Source organism: Enoplosus armatus, chromosome 16, assembly GCF_043641665.1.
Source record: "Enoplosus armatus isolate fEnoArm2 chromosome 16, fEnoArm2.hap1, whole genome shotgun sequence".
NCBI lineage: Eukaryota > Metazoa > Chordata > Actinopteri > Centrarchiformes > Enoplosidae > Enoplosus > Enoplosus armatus.
Window position 1 is genome coordinate 13689776 of NC_092195.1, and position 22061 is coordinate 13711836.

The following is a 22061-nucleotide window of genomic DNA, read 5'->3' on the forward strand; positions in this document are numbered from 1 at the left end:
TCTTCTCCTCCAACTCTTAGCAAGAAAGCGAGTAAACGCATTTGAGTAAACTCCCAAAATGAGTCTTTCCTTCCTAGGATGCACCAGGGCTGTGATTGCTCCTTACTTAGAAATTTCCAACATGATGACTGTTCTGAAACTAAACACCAAAATAAGTTACATTAACAGCAAGAAATAGGTGTGCAGTGGCAGAATAGTGCTTAATTCAACTGTAGAAAAAGTGTTTGTTGTAATTCAAAAGGTTCACGTCTGCAGAAGGTGAGTAAATATTTAACAAAGATGAGAGATTTGACGGGAAATTCCACACAACTTCAGAAAGTGACTAATCATTACACAGATTTTTCAAAGGGTCACAAGACATTCCATTCGACAATAGTCAATGTTTGCATTCTTATTAAAGGTTTAATGTTTCTTGAGTCAACAGTGGGATGGTACAGTAGGATGACAAATCCCACTTTGTTTTTACTCTATTTTTACTTCCTCATATCAGTTATTTCTGGGTCAGGACTGTTTGAGTCTGTGTACTAATCAACCCCACCAAAGTAGATGAGAGTTTTCTCATTTTCTATGTAACACAAATCGGAGAGATCTTTTTTTTTTCTGAGGAGATATTCCTGAGATATTTCAAATAAATGTCACTGCAAGACCAAACTAGAAAAATAGAAAACATTTATTCAATTAATTACAGTATACAAAGAAAACTTAACATTCAATATTTCAACATGATGGAATACAAGTGGTGCGCGAAACGAATCCAAATCCATCAAAGCCAGGCCTCGAGAGTGAGTGAGTGAATGTGTGCAGACCTGTGTGTGTGCATGCCGCCACATGTACGTGCACATTTGATTGGTCACTTGAAGCGAATGATCTCCTGAGTGGCCAGTCTGATGAGCTGGTTGAAGTCAAACTGGATGTACTTCCTCCAGTAGCGTCTGTCCCTGCCGTAGATTTGAGCGGGATAGCAAGGACTGCCTGAAACAGAGAGAGTTTCACCTTTGGTATACGTCCTTAAATGAAGCACTTGTTGATCCACAGCTTTATGCCAGGCTCAGATTATTGAAACATGTTTGGTGTATTGACACTTTGATATTTATAAAAACACAACATATTAGACTTTGTCCTTGTTCGAATGATAAAGTCCTGGATTTATTTTACTATTCTTTATCAAGACAGACACCGGCAAAATGACCTCCTGAATGGTGGAGAAATCTGGTTCAGGTTGTCGGTTAGTGTAATGTATTGGATATTAGATATTCTGTTAAACACAGAAGATCTTCTAATTGTTTTACTGACTAAATTAGAACCTGGGGCTCACTGGGGCCACACCTGGTGGTAACTTCACACCTGTTTTTATTTGCAAACAGTTAAGGCACCATTTTCTGAACACACGCAAGAGCCAATGAAGAGTGAGAAGAGAGAAGACTTTTGAAATAATAACAACAAAGCTGGAGTGAGCTAGAGGTTTTACAGCTGAGATTGGGGTGAAGGTGAAGATGTGACCACACGTGCTTAAGATAACATCAGAGAAGACAATATCATACCCACACGAATAGATGAGACAGCTTGAACCAGGTGAAAGAGATTGAATTAGAAATAAATAAATAAATCAGCCTGTATGAGAGAGAACGTTAAATGTGGTGCATGACTCTCCCTGAGATGATTAAAAGTAGTAATAATAGTCACTATGTAATGTTGTAGTACGTATGGCAACTGATTTTCAAAATTGGTTAGGATGTGTAATATCCAATCTGAGCCCAGCTTTAGTCAGGTTAAACACCATCAAGTTCACAATGTATTCATAGATCCTATAGCACCACCTAGAGGTTTCACATTACTCTACATATACTTTGCTGCTGTTAATCATAACACTATGTCACTTTGCTTGAGACAGTACTGCCCAATCAGTTAAACTACAACACTGGTCATGGGCACGGTATGTGTACAGCTTGCCCTGTGATTTTGAGTTTAATTGCTCTTGTATAGTTTCTATTTTTTTAATTTTCTATACTTATAACTTTACCTTTCTCTATTTGTCTGTGCTTATTTCTGTCCCTCTGGGGACAATAAAGGCTTATAAATAATTGGCTAGTGAATTAGATTTAAAACTGGTACTTAACACTGATCCTTACTTACTTATACACTTGTATACTTTGTGGGAACATCAGATGTATGTGCTCGTGTGCTCTCACCTATGCCGTGCAAGATTCGAGCAATAGCTCTTCCAGAGAATTTCTCATCACTTCGGTGGGAAAGAAAACTTCTGATGTCCGCTGTGATCTGATTCTCCCAGTCTGACAACTACAAACACACACAAACACACAAGTAAACTACAATATCCAGACCATTCAAATTCAGCTGAAACTCCTGATAACCATCCTGTGTGTTGTACCTTATATTTATCGAGCTCCTCAATGTCTACTGGTGCGAGTGTGCTGCCTCGGTCTCGCCTCTTGTCGAAGTACTCGGAGAGAAGGCTCTTCAGGTGGAGGCTGCGACTCTCATCCAAATCGTCGACACAGGACGACACGCTGCGAAACGCAACACTGCAACGCAACACGACACACACACACACACACAAACAAGGTAATGTAGACATGCACAGTTGCACAGAAACAGACAAAGAACAGTCAGTAGTCAGTCCACAACTGATTCTTTGACTTTTTAAAACGTTTTAAAAGGTGTTAGAGGTGTGGATGTTTTCACACTGGGGTTCCGGGTGGTCTCATTAATTCATCATGAATTAAGTGACAGATGGATTGGGATTAAAAAGTCACAAATTCCAATTTTATTGTCATAAACTTCTGGTATTTGTTGATGTGGTCAGTTGCAATCACCTGGGAACAATACAGACAAATAATCCCATTAAAGAAATATGAAAAAAACTGAGTCAGCTCTGCCTGCTGGGAGCCATCCAGCAGCTCTGAGGAAAGATAACAATTTATCTTTCAGCTGTCTAAGAAACATTTGTAGGTCTTTAACTGGAGGGCTTTACTGTACGTGTGTGTGTGTGTGTGTGTGTGTGTGTGTGTCTACCTTTTGAAGGCCTTGAAGCAGGCGGTCAGCTGGTACAGCTGTGTCCTCTCTTGGTTCTGCACACGATTATGGAGGAACTGGCAAACTCTGTCCATCTCCTCATCGCTGAGGTCGCCATAGGAACGGAAGTAGAAAGATATGGAGGAGAATTCAACATGGATACCGCTACGTCCCCCAGCTGAAACACACACACACACACACACAGGTGTGATTAACTACAGTGCTCTTCACCGTCTTCATCGTGTGCATTTATCCATTTGACATGATTTAATTCAAACAATGACATCTTTTTCCTGCTGTGTATTTTGCTTTTGTGTCTGTGGATACTTGCTTGAGGTATTTGAATTCTGCAATTCAAATCTACCCCAGAGGAGACATAAAATATTGGCAAACAGGAAAAAGAAAACAAAAAAAAGACAACAGAAACAGTATTCTTATTCACCCCGACAAACCTAAACCCACATTTAACACAAAAATATTTATTGGCAAGAGATGTCAGTAAGAGTTAGGGCTGCCCCGAGCTAAGTATGTTTTTAAAACTTTCATTCGTGCATACACATACCTCTACCAGTGCTCCACTGCAGCTGTCTGAGTCCTCTCTTCACAAGAGCAAGCTGCCATCCCATAGTGTCCGCAACCTCGACAACATCAAAATCCAGTTGATCACATGTCTCCACTCGCTCGCCTGCCATCCGCCTTCTGGCCAAGACCACAGCAACCGGAGGGCAACTGTAGAAAAATGACAAAGTAAATAAAGTAAAATAAGATAAATAATTTCCAATAACACATATTCATGCACACATGGTGCAGGGTGGCACATTTATGCAGCTTTCCCAATGCTCTGTATTAGAGTATCCTAAAGAATGACAGACATTTCATACATTTTAGTGATTCTCTGGAGGTGTCTTGGTCCATCATAGCAGCTGATGTTACACACAGACAGTGTGGGGTGGAGAAGTTCAACAAAGCGCTGGGGATGCAGCTCCAGATAGCAGAGCAGCGTTTCTACACCTGAAATACAGACATGCAAAGACAGAAAAAGAGAATCGATGTAACTCTACAGGTGCCTGATATGTGTACACGTACATATCCATCTGTCTATCAAGATCCCTATTTATGCTTTGATGTATTTATTCATGCACATGCCTTTGTGTGTGTGTGTGTGTGTGTGTGTGTGTGTGTGTGTGTGTGTGTGTGTGTGTGTGTGTGTCCACTTACCTTCCTCTGTGATGTCCAGAGACTCGACAGTTTGCTGGATGGGAATCGCTCTCTCGTGCGTGTGACACACTCGCTCTCTGGGCCAATCAATGCTCTCCTCTTCCTGGTCCCTCATCCAATCATCAGCTCCTTTCTCCTCCACATCCTTGTGCTTCGTCAAATCATCAGCTTCCTCGTGTTCAACTGTCTGCTCCTCTTTCTTCTCCTCCTCCTCCATTTCCTTTCCTTCATCTCTATCTTCTTGGAGGGGTAGCTCCACTGCATCAGGATGTGACGTCTCCTTGCAGTGAAAACAAGGAAAACACTCATTTTGTCCAAAATTCTGGTTTCCTATACAGACAACTTTGTCTCACTAAAATAAACTATAAATTATCAACCATACATTGTTTATAAACTTCAGTGTTAACTGCATTTAACTGTCTTTTCTTGGGTGACAGAGTAAAGAAGAAAGAGTAAAAGACATGAAAGACCATTTCCCCTTATAATTACCTGTGCAGTAGATGGTACTGGTTTGTCTGGATGTACTACGTCCTGCTGAGTGGGAGGGTTCAGGCTGCTCTCTTGATCACACACATCCATCATTTCTAGCAGCTCCGAATCCTCAACATCCTTTACACACAGACAATTTTTAGTTTTAGTACCATGATCTAACAGCCATTTGTTGAAACAGCATTTAGACCAACACACACATGTAGAGTTACCTTTACAAGATCCTGTTGTTTCTGGTGTATCTGTTTACATTTGCACGGAGGGAAAACTTTCTGGACCAGTTTCTTTACTATGTAGTAGTCCACTGTGTCTGCATAGATATGGCGACGGAGCTCATGGAGGTCCCCACCCTACACAGGAAGACAGAAAGAGGCAGCAGTCGAGAATACTGGTGTGAACAAGGACAGATGTGATTTTTGCCTCTGCTATCTGTGTATTACTATATATTACTACATTTCTACCATGTTGTACTGTTCGAATGGTGACAAATTCAAGCATCAAAAGGGAAAAAAATACAATGTACTGTAAATAACATAAAAACCTTTTTGAAATACAGCTAACACAATATAACAAAGACTGAAACTGCAAAATAACCACATCCAGTGTTTTAGGTTGTCAGCCCAGAAATACAGAGAATGACCCAACTTACTTCCTAAAATAGACAGACAGTTACAGTCTTACCTCGGGGTCCAGAAAGAGGTGACAGTGTGCCGGTTCTCCATCTCTTCCTGCCCTCCCAATCTCCTGAACGTAGCTCTCAAAGCTCTGGAAAAACATTCATCAGTAAGGGAATACATATAAAGACAAGACTTGGGCTCTAGTTTTACACAGAGTTTTGTTTTTTGTTGTAATATCTGGCTTTAAAATCAAATGCAATCTGACAAAGTTGCATTTGAAGAGCCTTTGCTTTAGATAAATTAGACCACGACTCACCTTAGGCATGTTGTAGTGGACGATGCCACGGACGTCAGATTTATCGAGGCCCATGCCAAACGCCACAGTGGCCACCACGATTCTGAGCTCCCCGCACATGAAGTTGTTCTGGACCCGACGGCGCTCTGATGCTGACAACCCGGCGTGGTACGACTCCGCCTGCCATTTCAGAGGTTTACGAATCTTCTTCCTTGCTAAATGCAGAAACACAGGGTAAACAGAGACATGGAGTCAAAGACGGAGAAGATAAAAATATCAATTGGAGTAAATGCTTTTTGAGGGATGTGATACAACAGGTTTCCATAACATGGTCTAGTTTTAAATCTGGCATGTCTGATATAGTAATGTTACATTTCACCCCTTCCCCTAACATGTTTCTTCTCTCTACATTTTAGTGAAAAATACATTTTTAATCAATCAATAATATGAATTAGTCCATCCTTACCCAGCTCTTTCTTTCTCTGTCCGACAGGGTTGTTCTGTGTCTGACTGCTGCTGTTGGTTTGTTTGTTTTCCTTCACCAGCACCCCCTGCAGGCAGGTCCTGAGCAGTGCGGCCACACGAGTAGTCTCCTCTCTTCTGGTGCAGTAGACAATGACGGAGTCCAGACAACCAAAACGATCGCCTTTCAGCAAGGATACTAAAGCCTAAAAAAGATAAAGACGAGAAGAGAAAGAGGAGAGAAAGTAAAAGACTTATTATATTTCTAGACTGACACAAGGGGGCAGGTGGCACTTGGACAACTTTACAATTTGTGGAACACTTTGCTGTTAATTAATACCCATCACACCTGATCCTTTTCTCTATCCATGGACACAGACAGATGCAAGTTAGGAGGCACTGCTGCAGACCGGACTGCGATGCCGTCTTGATCGGTGATGTCCAGATGACGTGCGATGTCCAGAGCAGTGGACAGTGTGGCTGTAGCCGTGAGTCCCAGCAAGCATTGCACTCCCAAACGCTCCCTTAGCACCTACAAACACATACATCATATATTTATTGTAACTAGTTTATACAAAAATATTTTAGTGTGACATTCATTTTTCTTCAAAGGGAGGACCAAGACACACACACACACACACACACACCACCATCATTAACCCACCTTACAGAGTCTTAGGTAGCAGGGTCTAAAGTTGTGAGACCACTCTGAGACACAATGAGCTTCGTCTATACAGGCGAAGGCCACAGGAGGCAGCTCCTGAGCAGAGGGCAGACACCCTGAACCTGAACCTCCTCCACCAACCAGAGCCTCTGGAGAGAGGAGCAGCACACACACCTCGCCTGACTTCACCTGAAGAAACACATGAAACACTTTGTGGGCTGAAAATACTCCTGAATGTGCGACATTTGATCTAAACTGCAATAGTGTACTATCAAAATAGCACTATACAGTTTACTGAAAAAAAGACTAGGTTTGGGAGCATTTTGTGATTTCTAGGAGAAGAGTTATGAAAAGTGTGAGATGTAGGTATGCTTTTCAGTCTGGATTTGAAATGTTGTATAATGTTCTACTCTTTGAGACACACAGGAAGATGCTGTGTATTTTACCTTTTCTATCGCAGCTTCTCTCTGTTTCCTCGTCATGTTGGAGTGGATACAGGCTGCCTTCAGCTTGGCTGGCAGACCAGACAGCTACACAAACACACACACACACACACAATAAAAATGTGCTGACTGCATCACTGTCCAAAGTGAGAGGGGGAGAGAGAGAGAGAGAGAGAGAGAGAGAGAGAGAGAGAGAGAGAGAGAGATTACCTGGTCATCCATTAGTGAGACTAGAGGTGAAATGACCAAAGTGATAGATGTTGATCGCTGAGCATACAGGTAGGCTGGGAGCTGATAGCACAACGATTTACCCATCCCTGTTGACAACACTACGAGCGTAGAGAGACCTAAAGAGAGACAAACACACAAACATTAATACAGAGAATTTAGGTGTACAAATGTGTGTATGTGTGGTAAGTGTTCTTATATGTGTGTACTGTACATACCGGACAGGATCCTCATGATGGCTTCCTCTTGTCCTGGTCTAAATGACTGATAGCCAAGGTCTCTCAGAGCTGAATACACCTCATCAGGTGTTGCTACACAGACACATTCCCACAAATAAAACATCAACGTTTGAGCGAATGTACGGTGTGTCTTTTTTTTTTATCTGTTGTACTTAATAATACAGGTTTTTCAAGGTAAAGAACACAGTAAGTGTTTACCCTGGACTTTCCCATCATCTTTGAGGTGATAAAGTGGTTCCATTGGTGGTGGAGGAGCAGGACGCTCATAGTCAGGACGAATCACATTCAGCAACACCTCGTCTTTATTGTTACTGTCCACCTCCTTTTCTTGGTAGGGCTGCTCCTCATTGATACTGGGAGATGCCACTAAAACACACAAACACATCAATACCACAAAAAATACCTGTGATACTGCATATGTGATCCTGTATTCAGATGACAGATCTCTAAGCCTCCACTGTACCTGTCAGCTGGAACATACAAAGACAAATTGTGTTGACATATTGTTTAATACCCAGCGGCTGAGGTTGCAGTGTTCCTGTCGCCCTGGCAACCTCCTCCAGGGTGGGAAGTTCAAATGGCTCCTCTTCAGCAGGCGGGTCGTCAGGAATGGGAGGGGCAGGGGCTGCAAAACATTTTGGTATTTGGTATTTGTTGTGATATTTACAGTCTTGTGCAAAACATTCTCAAGCAAATTAAACAATCCTTTATTTGTATTACCTCGTCCCTTGCAGTCGATGGCCCAGTGTCCCGTCCCTCCACACTTGTAGCAGGTGTCACCCTGGCGACTGCTGAACCCCCCTCTGAATCCACCCCTCCTTCCTCTGCCAAAAAATCCACCAGCTCCACCAAAACGTTCGCCTTTCAGCTGGAACTTCTGCATGTACAACTTAAAAAAAAATAAATACACACAGTAGATTTATGACAACAGTGAAACACACACATTTTAATAAATCTGGATACATTTTTTAATACGATAGTCTAATGGTCATGTGAAGCTGGATGTACGGTTTAGATTTCTGAGACAAAGGCATACAAATACATCCATTCTTCACAAGGATACTGTAAACAGGTTTTAGTCTTATTTTCAAGTAGCAATAAACAAAGCTGATTTATGAGATTTGGAAAGGAATTACAGAACAAACAAGTGTGTTTTATAATTGTTTCTTAACCCTGAACACTTGTCTAGAGCAGGTTTTACCTTTAATGTTTTGATTATAAGAAAACTTCTCCAAACACTAGAGATCCTGCATGCACTCATTAACACACACACATATACAAAACGTACCTGTTTGCGTAGACCAGCACCTCTTAGTGCGTATCCTTTGACGTGAGATTTCTTCTTCAGATTTATCTTCACAAAGTTACCATCTGGACCTTTCACGTTTCTGTACAAATAAAGAATTTGTTATACACATACTACAAATAGAGACGTGTCAGTGCCATTTTGCAGTCCGAGGACATGTGTGGTCTCACCTGGCTCTGACAGACTGAGTGTGATACATTCTCTTGGTCCCAAATTCCTCCTCTATTTCTCCTAACAAGTTCTCCTGAGGAACCTTGATGGGAATAATAATGTATTTAACTCATTTGCACAAAAAATAAAACATACAGTATGCTGAGATGAATACAAACTAACCGACTTACCTTTTTTGGTACCTTAGTTTCTTTCTCTTCTTCTGCCTCTCCATCTTCAGCTCCCGTTTTCTTGGCTCTCCTTTTCTTCACTCCTTCTTGAGCTGGGCTGGCGTTTACATCAGAGCTCTCCTCTTTCTTTTTGCCATTCCTACGCCTCTTCTTCACTCCTCCCTCTTCTGTCGCCTCTCCCTCCACGTTCTCTCCCTCTCTCTGCCTTTTCCTCCCTCTCTTCTTTGGACCTTTGGATTTGTGACTACTCTCATTGTCGTCTTCCGGCGTTAGAGGTGGCATCAGTTCTCTTTCCATCTCCTCACCTCCCTTTCTTTTTGCTTTTTCTTCCCCTCCTCCTCTGCTTTTTCCAGTGTGTTGTAGAGCAGGTTTCAGTGCACTATCGCAGACTATTTTATCACTAGTAATGCTCTTAGTCCCATCATCTTGTCCCAAGTCTGCTTCTCTTCTTTCTCCCTCTGCATCTATTTGTGCTTTTCCAACTATTTCATCTCCTTGTATTTTTCCTTCAGTTTCTCTTCCCCTTTCTCTCTCTTCTTTTTTCTCCAGATCTATCTCCTGGTTGCCTGCTCCAGGTCTCACCTCAGCCTCCATCTCTCCAAACACCTGACACCTCTCTAGCCACTTACTGTCAACAAAACTCAGTCTACTGGCAGGAGAGGGCCTTCCTCCAGTGCCTCTACCTCCCAGTCCTCCTCTGAAACCTCCAACACATTTCAAGCCTGCAGAACCAATTCCCCTGTGTGGAGTCCCGAAAGTTTCAACATTTCCTTTTTTGTCTCCTAATGCTTCTATACTTTCATTTAACTTTCCTGTGGCTCCTACATCTCCTCTTGGAGTTCCTACACTACGTGGAGAAGATAATGAAGACAACAGGGCAGTAGATCTGGCTGGAGAGGAAGCTAGACTAGAGACACTTTGATTTTGTGTATTAATAACTTTACTGGTACTACTCTTGCTACTAATATTACTACTACTACTATAACTACTCGCAGTACTCGCAGGTTCTTCGCAAGACTCTCGGACAGGTTCAAATGGTTCAAACAGCTCGTCAGGCTCCACTGGTTGTAGTGTCTTCGAAGCCAGGGACCCGAGGCAAGTCTTTCCTCTTCTGTGAACAAGGACACAATTACAAGGACAGCTCACACAAAACAGCTGCAGGCCATTACTGGCTGAACAAGTGGCTGAACAAGTCATTAAAAAAGATTAAAAGACTTATATTAGGTACTTCATTTTCCAAATTGCTAAAGGTTGCAATTATTTCATCACAGAGGTGGCTGTTTAAATTGTAACAACTGCATAATAGAGTATAAAGTATAAAGCAAAGCAAAACAAAGAGAATATCAGAAAAATCAAAAATACTGAAAAATGTGTCCATGTACTGTACTGCAAATAATATTACAAGTAGAGCTGATTAATCGATCGGCAGAAAAAAAACCTTCAACTATTTTGATAATTGATTAAACATTTCAGTCATTTATGAAGCAAAAAACTCCAAAACTTATCTGATGTCATTTCTCCAATGTGAGGATTTTCTGCTTTTCTCTGTTCTATATCTTTGTAAACTGGATATCTTTGCATTTTGGACTGTTGTTTGGACAAAACGAGTCATTTTAAGACGTCACCTTGAACTCTGGTATATATTTTAAGACATTTCATAAACTAAACAATTAAATCAAGAGAATAATGAAAGAGTAATCAATAATGACAATAATTGTTTGTTGCAGCCCTAATTGCAACACAATGTTCAGCTAATTTTAGTTATATATCTATCAGTAAACAATGCAATGATAATGTGCAGCTAACATTACAACACTTTCTTCCATATAATTACCTTGGTGAGAAAGGACTTGATTCGGGGTCAATGGAAGTGGTCTTGGCAGCAGCAGCAGCAACGGGGCTGTTTGTCTGTCCAGTTGGTCCATCTTTCAAGGAGTTTAGAGGCATCCGACCGGGAAGGACCGATTTCCTCAGTGAGATAGGTCTCTCCTGGAAGAACAAAAGGAAATCACTGCACTAGTACTAAAACCAAAGAAGTCATTGCTTTTAAGAGTACAGTTTGGTCAGGTTTTTTTCAAGTGTGCCTCACCTTACTGAGTGTTGCCAGATTGTTTTTAAGCTTTAGGCCATAGTATTGAGCAGAGGCCTTAAGACCGTCTCTCTCCTGGGGTGTCAGTCTGGGAGAAGGCGCAGACTGTGCACTGCGGTTCAGATGGGCACCCCAACAGTCAGACTCCTACGTCATCGACATGGGAAAAAATTGTCTTACTTGTCTATGTTTTTTTTCTACAAAAAAACACCCACAGTCACAAACACACTTTCTTCAGTACCTTCTGGACTGTGTTGACCTCAGCTGTAGATCTGGACTGTTCAGCATGTCCGCTGGCTGCATCACTGCTGCTGTTTTCTTTGGCTTGTTTCAGACTGCGGTACTCTTTATACAGCTCTGGAATAAAGACACACAATGTAATATGCTCCTGTCTGTAAACAGATGAGTTATGCTAGAGATGGACTAGATATAAGGGCCAAAGAGATACTTCTGTTTGTCTGCATTGTAAGTTATGGATTGTACTCACTCCTGGTCTCCTCTGGAGCCTGATCAATGTCCTCCTGGAAAGGAAAAAGCAGTATAATATCCAACTATTACTTAGAAAATGGAACAACAACTATGTCTGTAGTGAGTTAGTAAGTGACATGTCCTGTGGACACAGAACCACAATGAAACCACAACAATAAAATAAACCTACCACATGCATACAACATATCTAAGTCTAAATCAAAGCAATGGGTTGCCGTTTCTTTAGCTACCTGCTAACTCTCGGCTAGCGTTTAAATTACCTTGCTTGGTTTCTTCTGGTGCTCTTTGACAAACCCCTGCTCCCAGCTTTTCAGAAGAAGTTTCACCTCGTTGTAGCGATCCATTGCAACTACAGGGACGATATTGCTAAGCGGATGGATTTAACTAACGCTCTTTAACTTTAATTTATTGCACACATAATTTACAGCACAACGTCTGTCGGGCGAGAGCTAACGTTACAGCAACACGATAACTGGATAACATCATAAACGTAAAGTTATTGCTAGCATCTTTCAGAGTTTGGCAGCGAACACTTTCGAAGTTTTTTAGTAACCGTGAGTTAATGTCGCTTCTTCTTCTCTAATAAAAGTTATAGCAACTTAAGCAGACGAAAGTGTTACATGTCTAGTCCATAACTATCATATAAGAAAGCTGCATTAAAGGGCTTTCTTCCGCTGTGTGTTGTTTACGATTTTCCCGCGCCGGAAAATGACAGCTTGTGTTGCCAGGTTCCTTCCTGTATCCCTCAGTCTCATGAAGCATAGCTTTCTGTTTTTCCACGGACTTAATTTGCGAGGTGAAAAACTTTTTAATTTTTTAACTTATTAACTATGAGAAGATAAAGACGATAGAGATAAAAACAATAGCCTGTGTAATAGTTATTTCTATTAAAAATTCTAATGCATCCGTTTCGGTTTACACGAGGGTTGAGCCTGTCAGGCACCACTTCCTCTAGGCTCGACACAGGCTCCGCCTCCTTCTTAAAGGGACAGGGACGAGAAAAGTCACTAACTTTCCTTTCCACTCACAATTCCCACAGTGTGAATATAATGAAATAGCTTTTGGGCTGAGTGAAAAGAGATTTTCACCATCCCCTCCAGAATTAATGTCATGTGATTTAAAATATATACTGTGTACATAAGTAAATTTACTCAAGCACTGTACTTGTTAACTTATTTTGAGGTACTTGAGTATTTCCATTTTATGCTACTTTATGCTTCTACTCCACTACATTTTAGAAGCCAATATTGTACAATCTATAAACCAACTAATAAAGTAGGATGTATTATTATGGAATTATCCAAAATGTGTATCCTGTTTTATAATTAAAACATTTTTCGGCTAGCTCTGGCCTGAGCAGAAAATCTGTAGGGCTGACTGCTGTACACAGTACCTGGGGTTTAGTTTTGCACAGGATTGGTTGTACTGGTGGTTTTATGTGAGACGGACACCCTAATAACTGATATAGAGCAATAAATACTGTAATCACAATTCTTTTTATCAGACTATTGTCTCTGAGACCTTGAACACATTTTAATACCTGCTTAATCACTCTTCACTATATGCAGACTAACAGAAAATAAACAGCTATTTTCTAAATCCAGTGACATTATTGTAAGTAGATAATTGACGCAGTGCATTTCAGCAACAGCTAAACCCATTAAGGCATTAATGAAACAGGAAAACACATGGTAACAAAGAAAAACACTTTTATTATTAGGAGGGAGTGTGTATAAAACTGTTAACCGTGGGAAGTAAATAATACCACAAAGGCTATGGCTCTGATAGTGAGAATGGACATATGTTACAGTTTTCATAATGAGACATCACTTCATTCCAGCTGGGAAACCTCATGGAAGTATGCACCGAGCATCTTGATCCCCTGAATGTAGTTGGTCCTGAAAATGGAAAGATAAAACAGTGATGAGCTTGTTTAATCAGCGAATAGCTGTCTTTATTACAAGCTGCAATAGAATATTCATGAAGAATTCAAGTTGTTGCATCTAATTTTCGTTATAACTTCTGGGTGGAAAACCTTGATAAGAACTTATATTGGTACTTGAACTTTGACGTCAACACTTTTATTTCTTTTCCTCAGTATCACATCTAAATTTGTGAAGTTGTGCACTGTGACATACCTGTTGATCTTTTCATTCTGGGAGTGAGCTCCATCATCAGAGGATCCCACAGGGAGCAGCATGACGTTACGTCCTGTGGCCTCCTGGAAGGTCAGGGTGACGGGGATGCTTCCGCCCTCACGAGTCAGGTCAGGTTCCACACCAAAGACTGTGGCACAGCAAAGAGGAGGAGAAGAAAGGGGAAGAACAGCCAATATGAGTGAAGGAGGTCAAAATGAAAAAACAACCATGTATTATATTTTTATAGCCATAAAAAATCTACTTTGAACCTCTTTACCAATGATTAGATGAAGTGCATTGCTTGATAAAAGTGGGGGAAAGTAGCAGAATTTGTTTTGAGTGAACTGATCCTTTAAACAGGTACACATCTTGCACCACTCAGCCTCTGTACCTGTCTTCATGGCCTTTCGACCAGCCATGTAGTGCGGGTGGTTGAAGTCAGAGACCCAGGCCTTGGCTCCGTGGCCCATGTTCACTTTCAGTTTGTTGGGGCTTCCCAGTTCAGCAAACATCTTCTGCAGGTGATCCACAACCTTGAAAAAAGAGAAATACAAGTGAAATCAAAGCACCAAGAAGTCCTCAAGTTTGTGAGGACAACGGTAAGATATTGTGACATCTAAACTGACTCAATGACAGCTGTTATTGATGAGAGAGGTTATTAAACATGCTGGAACAGACTGAAGCTGGTCTTTATTACTTCTGAATGGCCCACCACAATCCAGGCCCAGGATAGTTGATTGAGATAACGTCATTCAAACCAAAATGCCTCTCTTTTAATGCTTATAATTTTATGTATTCAATCAAAAGGCCAACACAAGACAGTTAGCTATACAGATTAATTAAATCAAATTTGGCCAGACTATCTTAAACAACTCATTTGTCTTGGCAATGGCAGGACAACCACACCACTCACAGATTTATTGTCAAGAAGAACAGATATGTTTTGGTAGGTCGGGTCTTTCAGTATCTTAATGTTTTTTTGAACAGTTTTTTAAGCACACAAACTTTATTTAGGCTGCTCTGTAAATCTGCTTTGCTTGTAAAGTTTTTGTTGTAGAAGCAATATTCTTTCTAAAAAAAGAAGTGTGACTGAGCGAGTCATCTTTGTGACACACTACCACTAAGGCACTCAAGTGGTTGGCAAAATCATCAAGTTTTAAATTTCACTGGGAGAGACTTCATTTTACAAACTATAAAATTTTGTAGTCACGAGTACAACCAGATGATAGCATTAGAATCAGTGAAATTTCAGGGTCTACCTGCTTCTCCACAACTTTGGGGTCCATGTCAGGGACGAGGCGGATGGAGAATTTGCCGATGACCTTGCGGGGGATAACAGTCTTGGCCCCTGCTTCAGAGAAAGCTCCCTCAATACCATGAAGAGAAAGAGACGGATACCTCCAGCGGTGCATTAGGATTTGCTCCTAGAAGAAAAAAAAGAACAGGACACTTTAAATTAGGATGTATTAGCATGCAGCAATGCAGAGTAGTGCAGCAGTTTTTTATCTTTCAGTGATGCAGAGAACAGAAATCAATGCCTTGCCTTGGTGTCATGCAGTAACTGTCCAACTCCAACGTCTTTGCAGTACTCATCCAAGTCAAATTCAATTTTGTCATACAGCTTTGTCTCCTCTTCTGTCAGGGGGGCCACGTTGTCGCATATCCCAGGAACCAAAATCTTTCCCTTCTTGTCTACCAGGGAGCCTGTTTAGGAAGAGATAAACAAAATGTTAAAACTCTCCTAAAAATGTGTCAAGTGCAGGTCAGAGAAACACACTTTTCTAACCAGAGATTGCGTAAGAGTGTACTCAAATGTGTTCATAGATCATAGTTAAATCCTCAGCTTCACTTGCCCATAAGTGCAATCAGGTCAGTCATGGCTTCATGAACAGAGCCGCCAAACACCCCTGAGTGTAGGTCCTTGCAACTGCACTCAACCTTTAAATTCAAAAACAATATTATATTAGTTATACTGAAACACTGCATTACAATAGGTCTGGGTCTGTTTTGCCACAGTTTAACTGATTACGCTATCAATTTAAAAACAGCACAATGATCAGACTCCACCTCAATGAAGAAGTAGCAGATTCCTCTCAGACCGTAGGTGATGCAGGGTTTGGTCTTGCCCAGCCAATAGTTGTCAGAGATGCAAACGTAGTCCACGTCTTTAAAGAAGGTGTCTTTTCGGGCAAACACCAGTTCATCCAGGCCCTCAGATCCAGACTCCTCCATCCCCTCGAAGCAGAATTTGATGTTGATGGGAAGCTCCTGCAACATGAAGAGGGATAAGTAAAACGTCCATGTACACGTATATCATCACCAGGCCTCACTGTGCACAGGTTTAAAGATCAGTAGGATGAAAGAACTGGTTATGTTCAAACTCAGGGTCATTTTGAAGCTGTACTAATAACTTAAACCCTTGAAACACAAAACAAACAGACCTTTCCATTTGGAAAACTTTTATGTTATTCCTGATCATAGGATAGATCCTGGGTGTATTGACTGAAGCTCCTTAATTAATGTCATTGTGATTTTTCACTTGTTCATTACTGTTTCAGGGAAAACTAAACGGTAGTTCTAAACAAGAAGCAGGCGACGTGACTTGGTTTAATCATTAAGTGAGGGATGGATAAGACATACAACACGATTACCGATTTCATCCAGAGACCTTTGACCACTTATCCTGCTGACGGCTCTAAAGTGATCAACAAGCCATTACTAAAACCAGCTCTGTACTTTAACACAGAGGTAATTCATTTCCCAGAATGATGCAGAATAATTTTGGAAATCCATTGTACTATATCCAAATATTCTATATCTTTAGCTTTGGTTTATTATTGGTTCATCTATTATTGTGTGTTACCAATAAACACTACATGTTCTTACAATCAAAATATATCAAAATATCCATATCCTTTAAAGACATTTTTACCCAATGTTTTGTTGGGTTCTTAGATATCATCAGACTACATCCTCTGAAAAGAGGTTTTACATCTACTTTGAGTCAACCTGCCTCATATATCTTTGCTTCATTTTGCTTTGTTTCCCAGAGTGAGTTTAAAAAACCTTGAGTCCAGACTAAAGACACCTTGATATTTGATATTATGTAGGTAATGACCTATAAAGTGTATTCCCCTGTTGGATTTTACTTGTTTGTCTTGTGTGCTAGTTGAACAGTAAAAATCCAGCTAAATATTTACTCGATATTTTAGGTGAGGGTGGAGAGAGCTATGGCAACAGTTCAAGTAGTCGTTGTCTTTCAAGACAAAGTGAGTTGCATCTCAGATGCAGAATCCAACATGTCTTGTGGCTTGTGGACAACTGAGGCAACTGGTTGTGGAGAATGCCACTGGGTATGAATTCAAGTCTTTCTTGATTCAATGCGAGACTGTACATGAATCAAACTTTATTTGGTTGTTTCTTAAATTTGGACTGAACTGCTTGGTCACCTTAATTTTGTGTCTAACACACAATACCAAAAGCAAAACTGTATAGTAATTTAACAATATTCCCTATTATCACTACTGTACCGACAAAAAACAAAAGATATGCCGTTAAGCGCAATATAGCTCTATCATAGCGTGCATGCTGCTCAAAATAACCAGCATCTCTAACAACTGGTTATAAAACCCAAAAACCTGAATTGATTTATCAAAAAAGCAATTTTTTTCAAAGAGCAGCTTTGAAAATGAAAGAAACTTTCTCTGTGAATGTATGTAAGAAACAGGTGTACCCTACAATTATCATTCTAGTCACCTTCTATAAATACCAAACAATGTTAACACCTGAAATAAATCACCACACCTCTGCATATTTCCCATCACTGTTAAACCACACCCAATTCGCAAAGTCGTAAATAAGCAGCTTTGGGTTATTTTTGGACAGAACATAACCAAAAACAAAATAAGTTTGTTCTTATTAACTTCAGAGTGAAAAGCTCCATAACACCATAATCAATGATATTGGCTTATTACAGAGGTTTGGTACTACATAGCTGGCAATTTAATTTTTTGGTAAATTTACAGAAGCTGTTTGTCTAAAAAAGGCAGAAGAAATATACTATAAGTTAGAGACTAAATTGTGGTGGGACCTTTACCTGCTGGATCTTCTGGTAGGCCTCAATGCAGTTAAACCAAGCCAACACAGGACCCTTGTCATCAGTAGAGCCTCTTCCATAGAGCTTACCTGCAAAGAGAAAACAGTGTTTTAGTTTAAAGTACCATCTTTCAAGTTATTCCGAAGTTTTCATTTGTAAAAAAAAAAATGTCTGTGTGTAGTGGGTATCTAGTGGTTTCAGCCCATTTGCTCTCAGTGTCTGACCCTGTTGTCCCTGGGCTAGACGCTGCCCTTTTAAGTCCAGTATATCTGTGGCATAGACTGATGAAAGTTGAGCCATAGAAACATGACATAAGCAAGAGAGCTGAGCAGACAGGAATGAGACAGGAGGAAGTGGATGTGATACTTTTTGTCAGCTGACTATCACCAGAAAATACACGAGACCATTTGGTTAGTGGTATTAGTAGCCAATCAAACAATCCTTATGTCATCAAAACTAAACTGAAAATATATGTGGCTTAATAATATAGCATTATAGATGACAAACCCAGCTGCAACGCTTTATCTGTCACGGAGAACAGCAGATGAGGAAGCTGACCAGGTTAATTAGTGCTGATACATTACACAGGGTTTACAAGAGTTCACACTCAGCTTGAGCTGTAGAGTTTGCAGATAAGACATGATTAAGAACACATCTCCACCGTAAAGACATGAGGTAACTCTGCTGGACTTTGAAAATATGCAGCTAATGGTGACACGATCACAAGTACAAAGCTGATAAAAGCTCAAAGAGCATTTAAAACAAGACGTTTAAGTAATGATGATGAAAACAACTTCTCCGCTCACCAAAGAAGAAGTCTGATGTTATTGTTATGCAATACTGAAATAAATGGTTCTGACACTAAATGGTTCAGTTAAACTACATTTTCCTTTAACTGTCCTCTTTGTTTCTGCCATCAGGCTGTGTTTGCAGGACATGCTGGTCATTTATTCCAGTGAGATTTGATACTATAGGTTTGCCAAAAAAGAAAGCAGTAACCATCACATTAAAGACAAAAAGAAACAGAAACCTTGAAGTGAAAAACATCACGTCTCGTCTTACATGCCAAAATTGCATTTCAGTCTATTTCAATAACATCCGGTTAAGCTGTTTTGTTTTAAATTGAACCTTCCAGTTCTTACTGAAACAGCTCTGGAGTAATTTTGTAATTAACATAATCAAACAGAAACCGAAAATTCTCTCGCTCTCACCATCTTTCTCCACCAGAGTGAAAGGCTCTGTATCCCAGCCATCATCAATACTGGCTGGCTGGACGTCAAGGTGGCCGTAGATACACACGGTCTTCTTGCCCGGGTCTGACCCCAAACGACCCAGGACTATAGGCGGCAGGGGGATCTCCTCTCCAGAGGGAAGCTGCATGCCCACACAAAAAAACAACAGCTTACATTTTAGTCAAGGTTTACAAAGAAGGTTAAATTAAAACCAGAACCAAATTCACCAAAACAGTGGTTGTTCAGGTTGTAAGTCCAAAACATTCAAACACTCTTACACACTCTGACCTTCTGTTTGCCAATGTCCACCATCTCCACTGTTCCCCCCAGCTTCTCAATGTCCCCGGCTGCCATCTTCATCATCTTAGCGATCTCCCCGCGCTTCTCTGGCCAAGCAGACACGCTCGCGACTTCCACCCAATCTGCGAGGCGCTAGAAAAATGCACATAAATTATAGTATTATTTAAGAAAAAATGATTGGTGTTTCATACAGCATGTGTAAGTCTGAGAAGTTTAAAGCTCAAATTTGGTTAAAGCTCCATTCAAACATATATACTGGACTCCACAAAGTTTTACAACAGCTGCAGTTAACATGTCACTGAAACTTGCTGTGACATTTGCAGAATGCTGTGTAGTATTCAAGATTAACACAAGATCATTTGATTAAGTGAAGACAGACATTTGGCTGCAATCTAATCACCACAATGACTTGACTATAATAGCAAGAGGTCATACAGGGAGTAAACTTACATTGAACTAACACGTCAAAACTTCACTCGAATGAGCTTACCTTAACATAAAGATCCTGGTGTTCGTCCACATACTTGAAAAGCGCTGTGAGATGAGCCATCTTTGCCAGTGACAGGAACTGAGGGTTTAACAGGCAGAATGGAGTGAGTCTACCTCGAGCCTCTTGCTGTCTTATGGGAGAACAAAAAAAAACACGCCCCTCCTGCAAACCTGCTGACTGCTGCTGTATTTGTAGGTCCTCTCGTGCATGCACACAAGTGGGCAGAGTGCCAGAAGTGCATGTTTAGTGCAGGAAGTTGAGTTGGTAACAGTTTTGCAACATTTAAATCACAGCTACTTTTGGCAGTTTTTATTAATAACGTGAAGTGTAAATAACAAAAAACACACAAAGGCACAAAGTAGAAATTTTACACCATAAAAAGGTCCAAATATAGCAGAGAGCTCACTTCACTTCCTTCCAGCTGTGTGTATGAGCATTTATAAGAACTTTAGTGTATTGATGCCCCTGGTTAACTTACAAAAGTTTTCCCACATTTCATTACGTTGTTGGTCATAGAAAGCTCGTTTTTAAACAAATCTAAATCAGAAATGAGCAGCACTTACTCAGAGAGAATAAGCTCTGAACTGAACTGTTTTTTGTAAAAACGTCTCCATACCATCAGGAAGACACTGTATATTTACATGAGTTCATACAACTGGGACACAAATATGCACTTTTGAAATAGTTCACATTCATTTATACAAACACTTCTGTTAACAGGACACAGTTTCACTTTTGACTACTGACTGGCTGAGTCATGATATATTTTTAGACCTACACTTTAAAACTAAAGATCTGAGCATTCATTATAATATTAAGCTGAAAATACATCGTTACGATTTGCCTGTACATAAAGGACTAACATGTATGTAACGTTAGAGCTTCTGACAGGCGTGGAGTCCAACAGATATCTAGCTAGCGGTGAAGGCAGAGCAGATCGGTGACAGGAAACACCATTAGCTGGTCCGCTAACTCACCTAAACATATCCAAAAGTAGCTATAGTTGGTTAACTTAACGTTACCTTGAATGCTAGCTAGCATTTTCAAGAAACATATTTTGCTTTAAGCATCAAAAAGCAGTAAAAACTAGCTACGTGTTCAGTTTTAAGAACTCACTTCGCACTCTGGTGTCCACACGTGACTCCTCTCACCTGACAAACACTTCCTGGTGACGTTTAAAAGATTAACGTTTTCTTTCTACGCAGAAAGCAAAGATAACAGAGACGCTTCAACACAACAGACAGTGGACGCTGTTAGATTGTGTTCATGGCGCAAGGAATTGTGGGTCACCGGCAGATGCTTCGTCATGTTCATCCATATGGTCCAGAAACAGTCTGAAGAGGAGAGCTACCCTCTCTGACAGACACATGTATGTTTACAAGTGAGAGGAGCTCTGATGTAAGCTACATAATGTAAACAGCCCTCAGGTCTAATGATTGGTTATGATTGTTGCGGTTAATTTTTTGCTACTTTAATCAAACTATATTTGTATGGCACATTTCCTTGCGCTTTATAGATGACTGATAATCTGATAAGCATAAATGTAAACAGTAAAACAATGACACTAATGCACACAAGAAATAAAATTAAAACAAATAAAGCCATTAAAGTAGATTAAAAAAAACAGGAAATTTTATGTTAGATGGTGTAAACAATAAGATCAGAATCAGCTTTATTGGCATTTATTGGTATTACACGCATACAATGAACTTGACTCCAATTTTAAGTTGCTCTCAATTTATTTACACACAGTTCCAAGAACAGGAAGGTAGAAATAGAAAAACGGTTAAAAACAAGGACAAAGTTGTCCCTTAAGAGCATTTGAGCCATTTAAAGCAATGGAAAGTTTGCCAGTTCAAAACAGCTTCACTGTAAGTTATGGAAGTTGACTG

At 40.3% G+C, this 22061-nt stretch overlaps 2 protein-coding genes across 2 annotated transcripts; both read right to left on the reverse strand.

The window, feature by feature from the left end:
- Positions 1-791: 791 nt before the first annotated feature.
- recql4 (RecQ helicase-like 4) lies at positions 792-12257 on the reverse strand. Its single transcript, XM_070921540.1, has 28 exons — positions 12174-12257; positions 11912-11945; positions 11666-11781; positions 11425-11571; positions 11170-11324; positions 9336-10446; positions 9165-9247; positions 8977-9076; positions 8409-8577; positions 8203-8313; positions 7887-8054; positions 7668-7760; positions 7432-7568; positions 7225-7308; positions 6779-6967; positions 6464-6646; positions 6119-6320; positions 5674-5867; positions 5422-5505; positions 4953-5090; positions 4741-4860; positions 4252-4531; positions 3915-4044; positions 3596-3762; positions 3034-3211; positions 2390-2543; positions 2190-2298; positions 792-972 (listed from the first exon to the last, which is right to left on the reverse strand). Exons 1-28 carry the CDS (start codon positions 12255-12257, stop codon positions 851-853), a joined length of 4842 nt encoding a protein of 1613 aa, XP_070777641.1. The 3' UTR covers positions 792-850.
- A 1345-nt stretch (positions 12258-13602) lies between these two features.
- cndp2 (carnosine dipeptidase 2) lies at positions 13603-21402 on the reverse strand. The gene is made up of 12 exons (XM_070921377.1): positions 21286-21402; positions 20170-20247; positions 19668-19811; positions 19359-19521; positions 18148-18236; positions 16119-16319; positions 15905-15989; positions 15595-15755; positions 15311-15475; positions 14443-14584; positions 14052-14199; positions 13603-13811 (listed from the first exon to the last, which is right to left on the reverse strand). Exons 2-12 carry the CDS (start codon positions 20227-20229, stop codon positions 13745-13747), a joined length of 1425 nt encoding a protein of 474 aa, XP_070777478.1. The 5' UTR covers positions 20230-20247; positions 21286-21402; the 3' UTR covers positions 13603-13744.
- Between the last annotated feature and the right edge of the window lie 659 nt (positions 21403-22061).

Excerpts from the sequence above, each read along its gene's own strand:
- recql4 (XM_070921540.1), bottom strand. The coding sequence starts at position 12,257 with ATGGATCGCTACAACGAGGTGAAACTTCTTCTGAAAAGCTGGGAGCAG. Across the intron at positions 6,968-7,224 it reads GAGAAGCTGCGATAGAAAAG|GTGAAGTCAGGCGAGGTGTG; the intron begins GTAAAATACACA and ends GTGTTTCTTCAG. Across the intron at positions 3,212-3,595 it reads GCAGTGGAGCACTGGTAGAG|CTGGGGGACGTAGCGGTATC; the intron begins GTATGTGTATGC and ends TGTGTGTTTCAG.
- cndp2 (XM_070921377.1), bottom strand. The coding sequence starts at position 20,229 with ATGGCTCATCTCACAGCGCTTTTCAAGTATGTGGACGAACACCAGGAT. Across the intron at positions 15,756-15,904 it reads TGACCTGATTGCACTTATGG|GCTCCCTGGTAGACAAGAAG; the intron begins GCAAGTGAAGCT and ends CTTCCTAAACAG. Across the intron at positions 14,585-15,310 it reads CCAAAGTTGTGGAGAAGCAG|GTTGTGGATCACCTGCAGAA; the intron begins GTAGACCCTGAA and ends TCTTTTTTCAAG.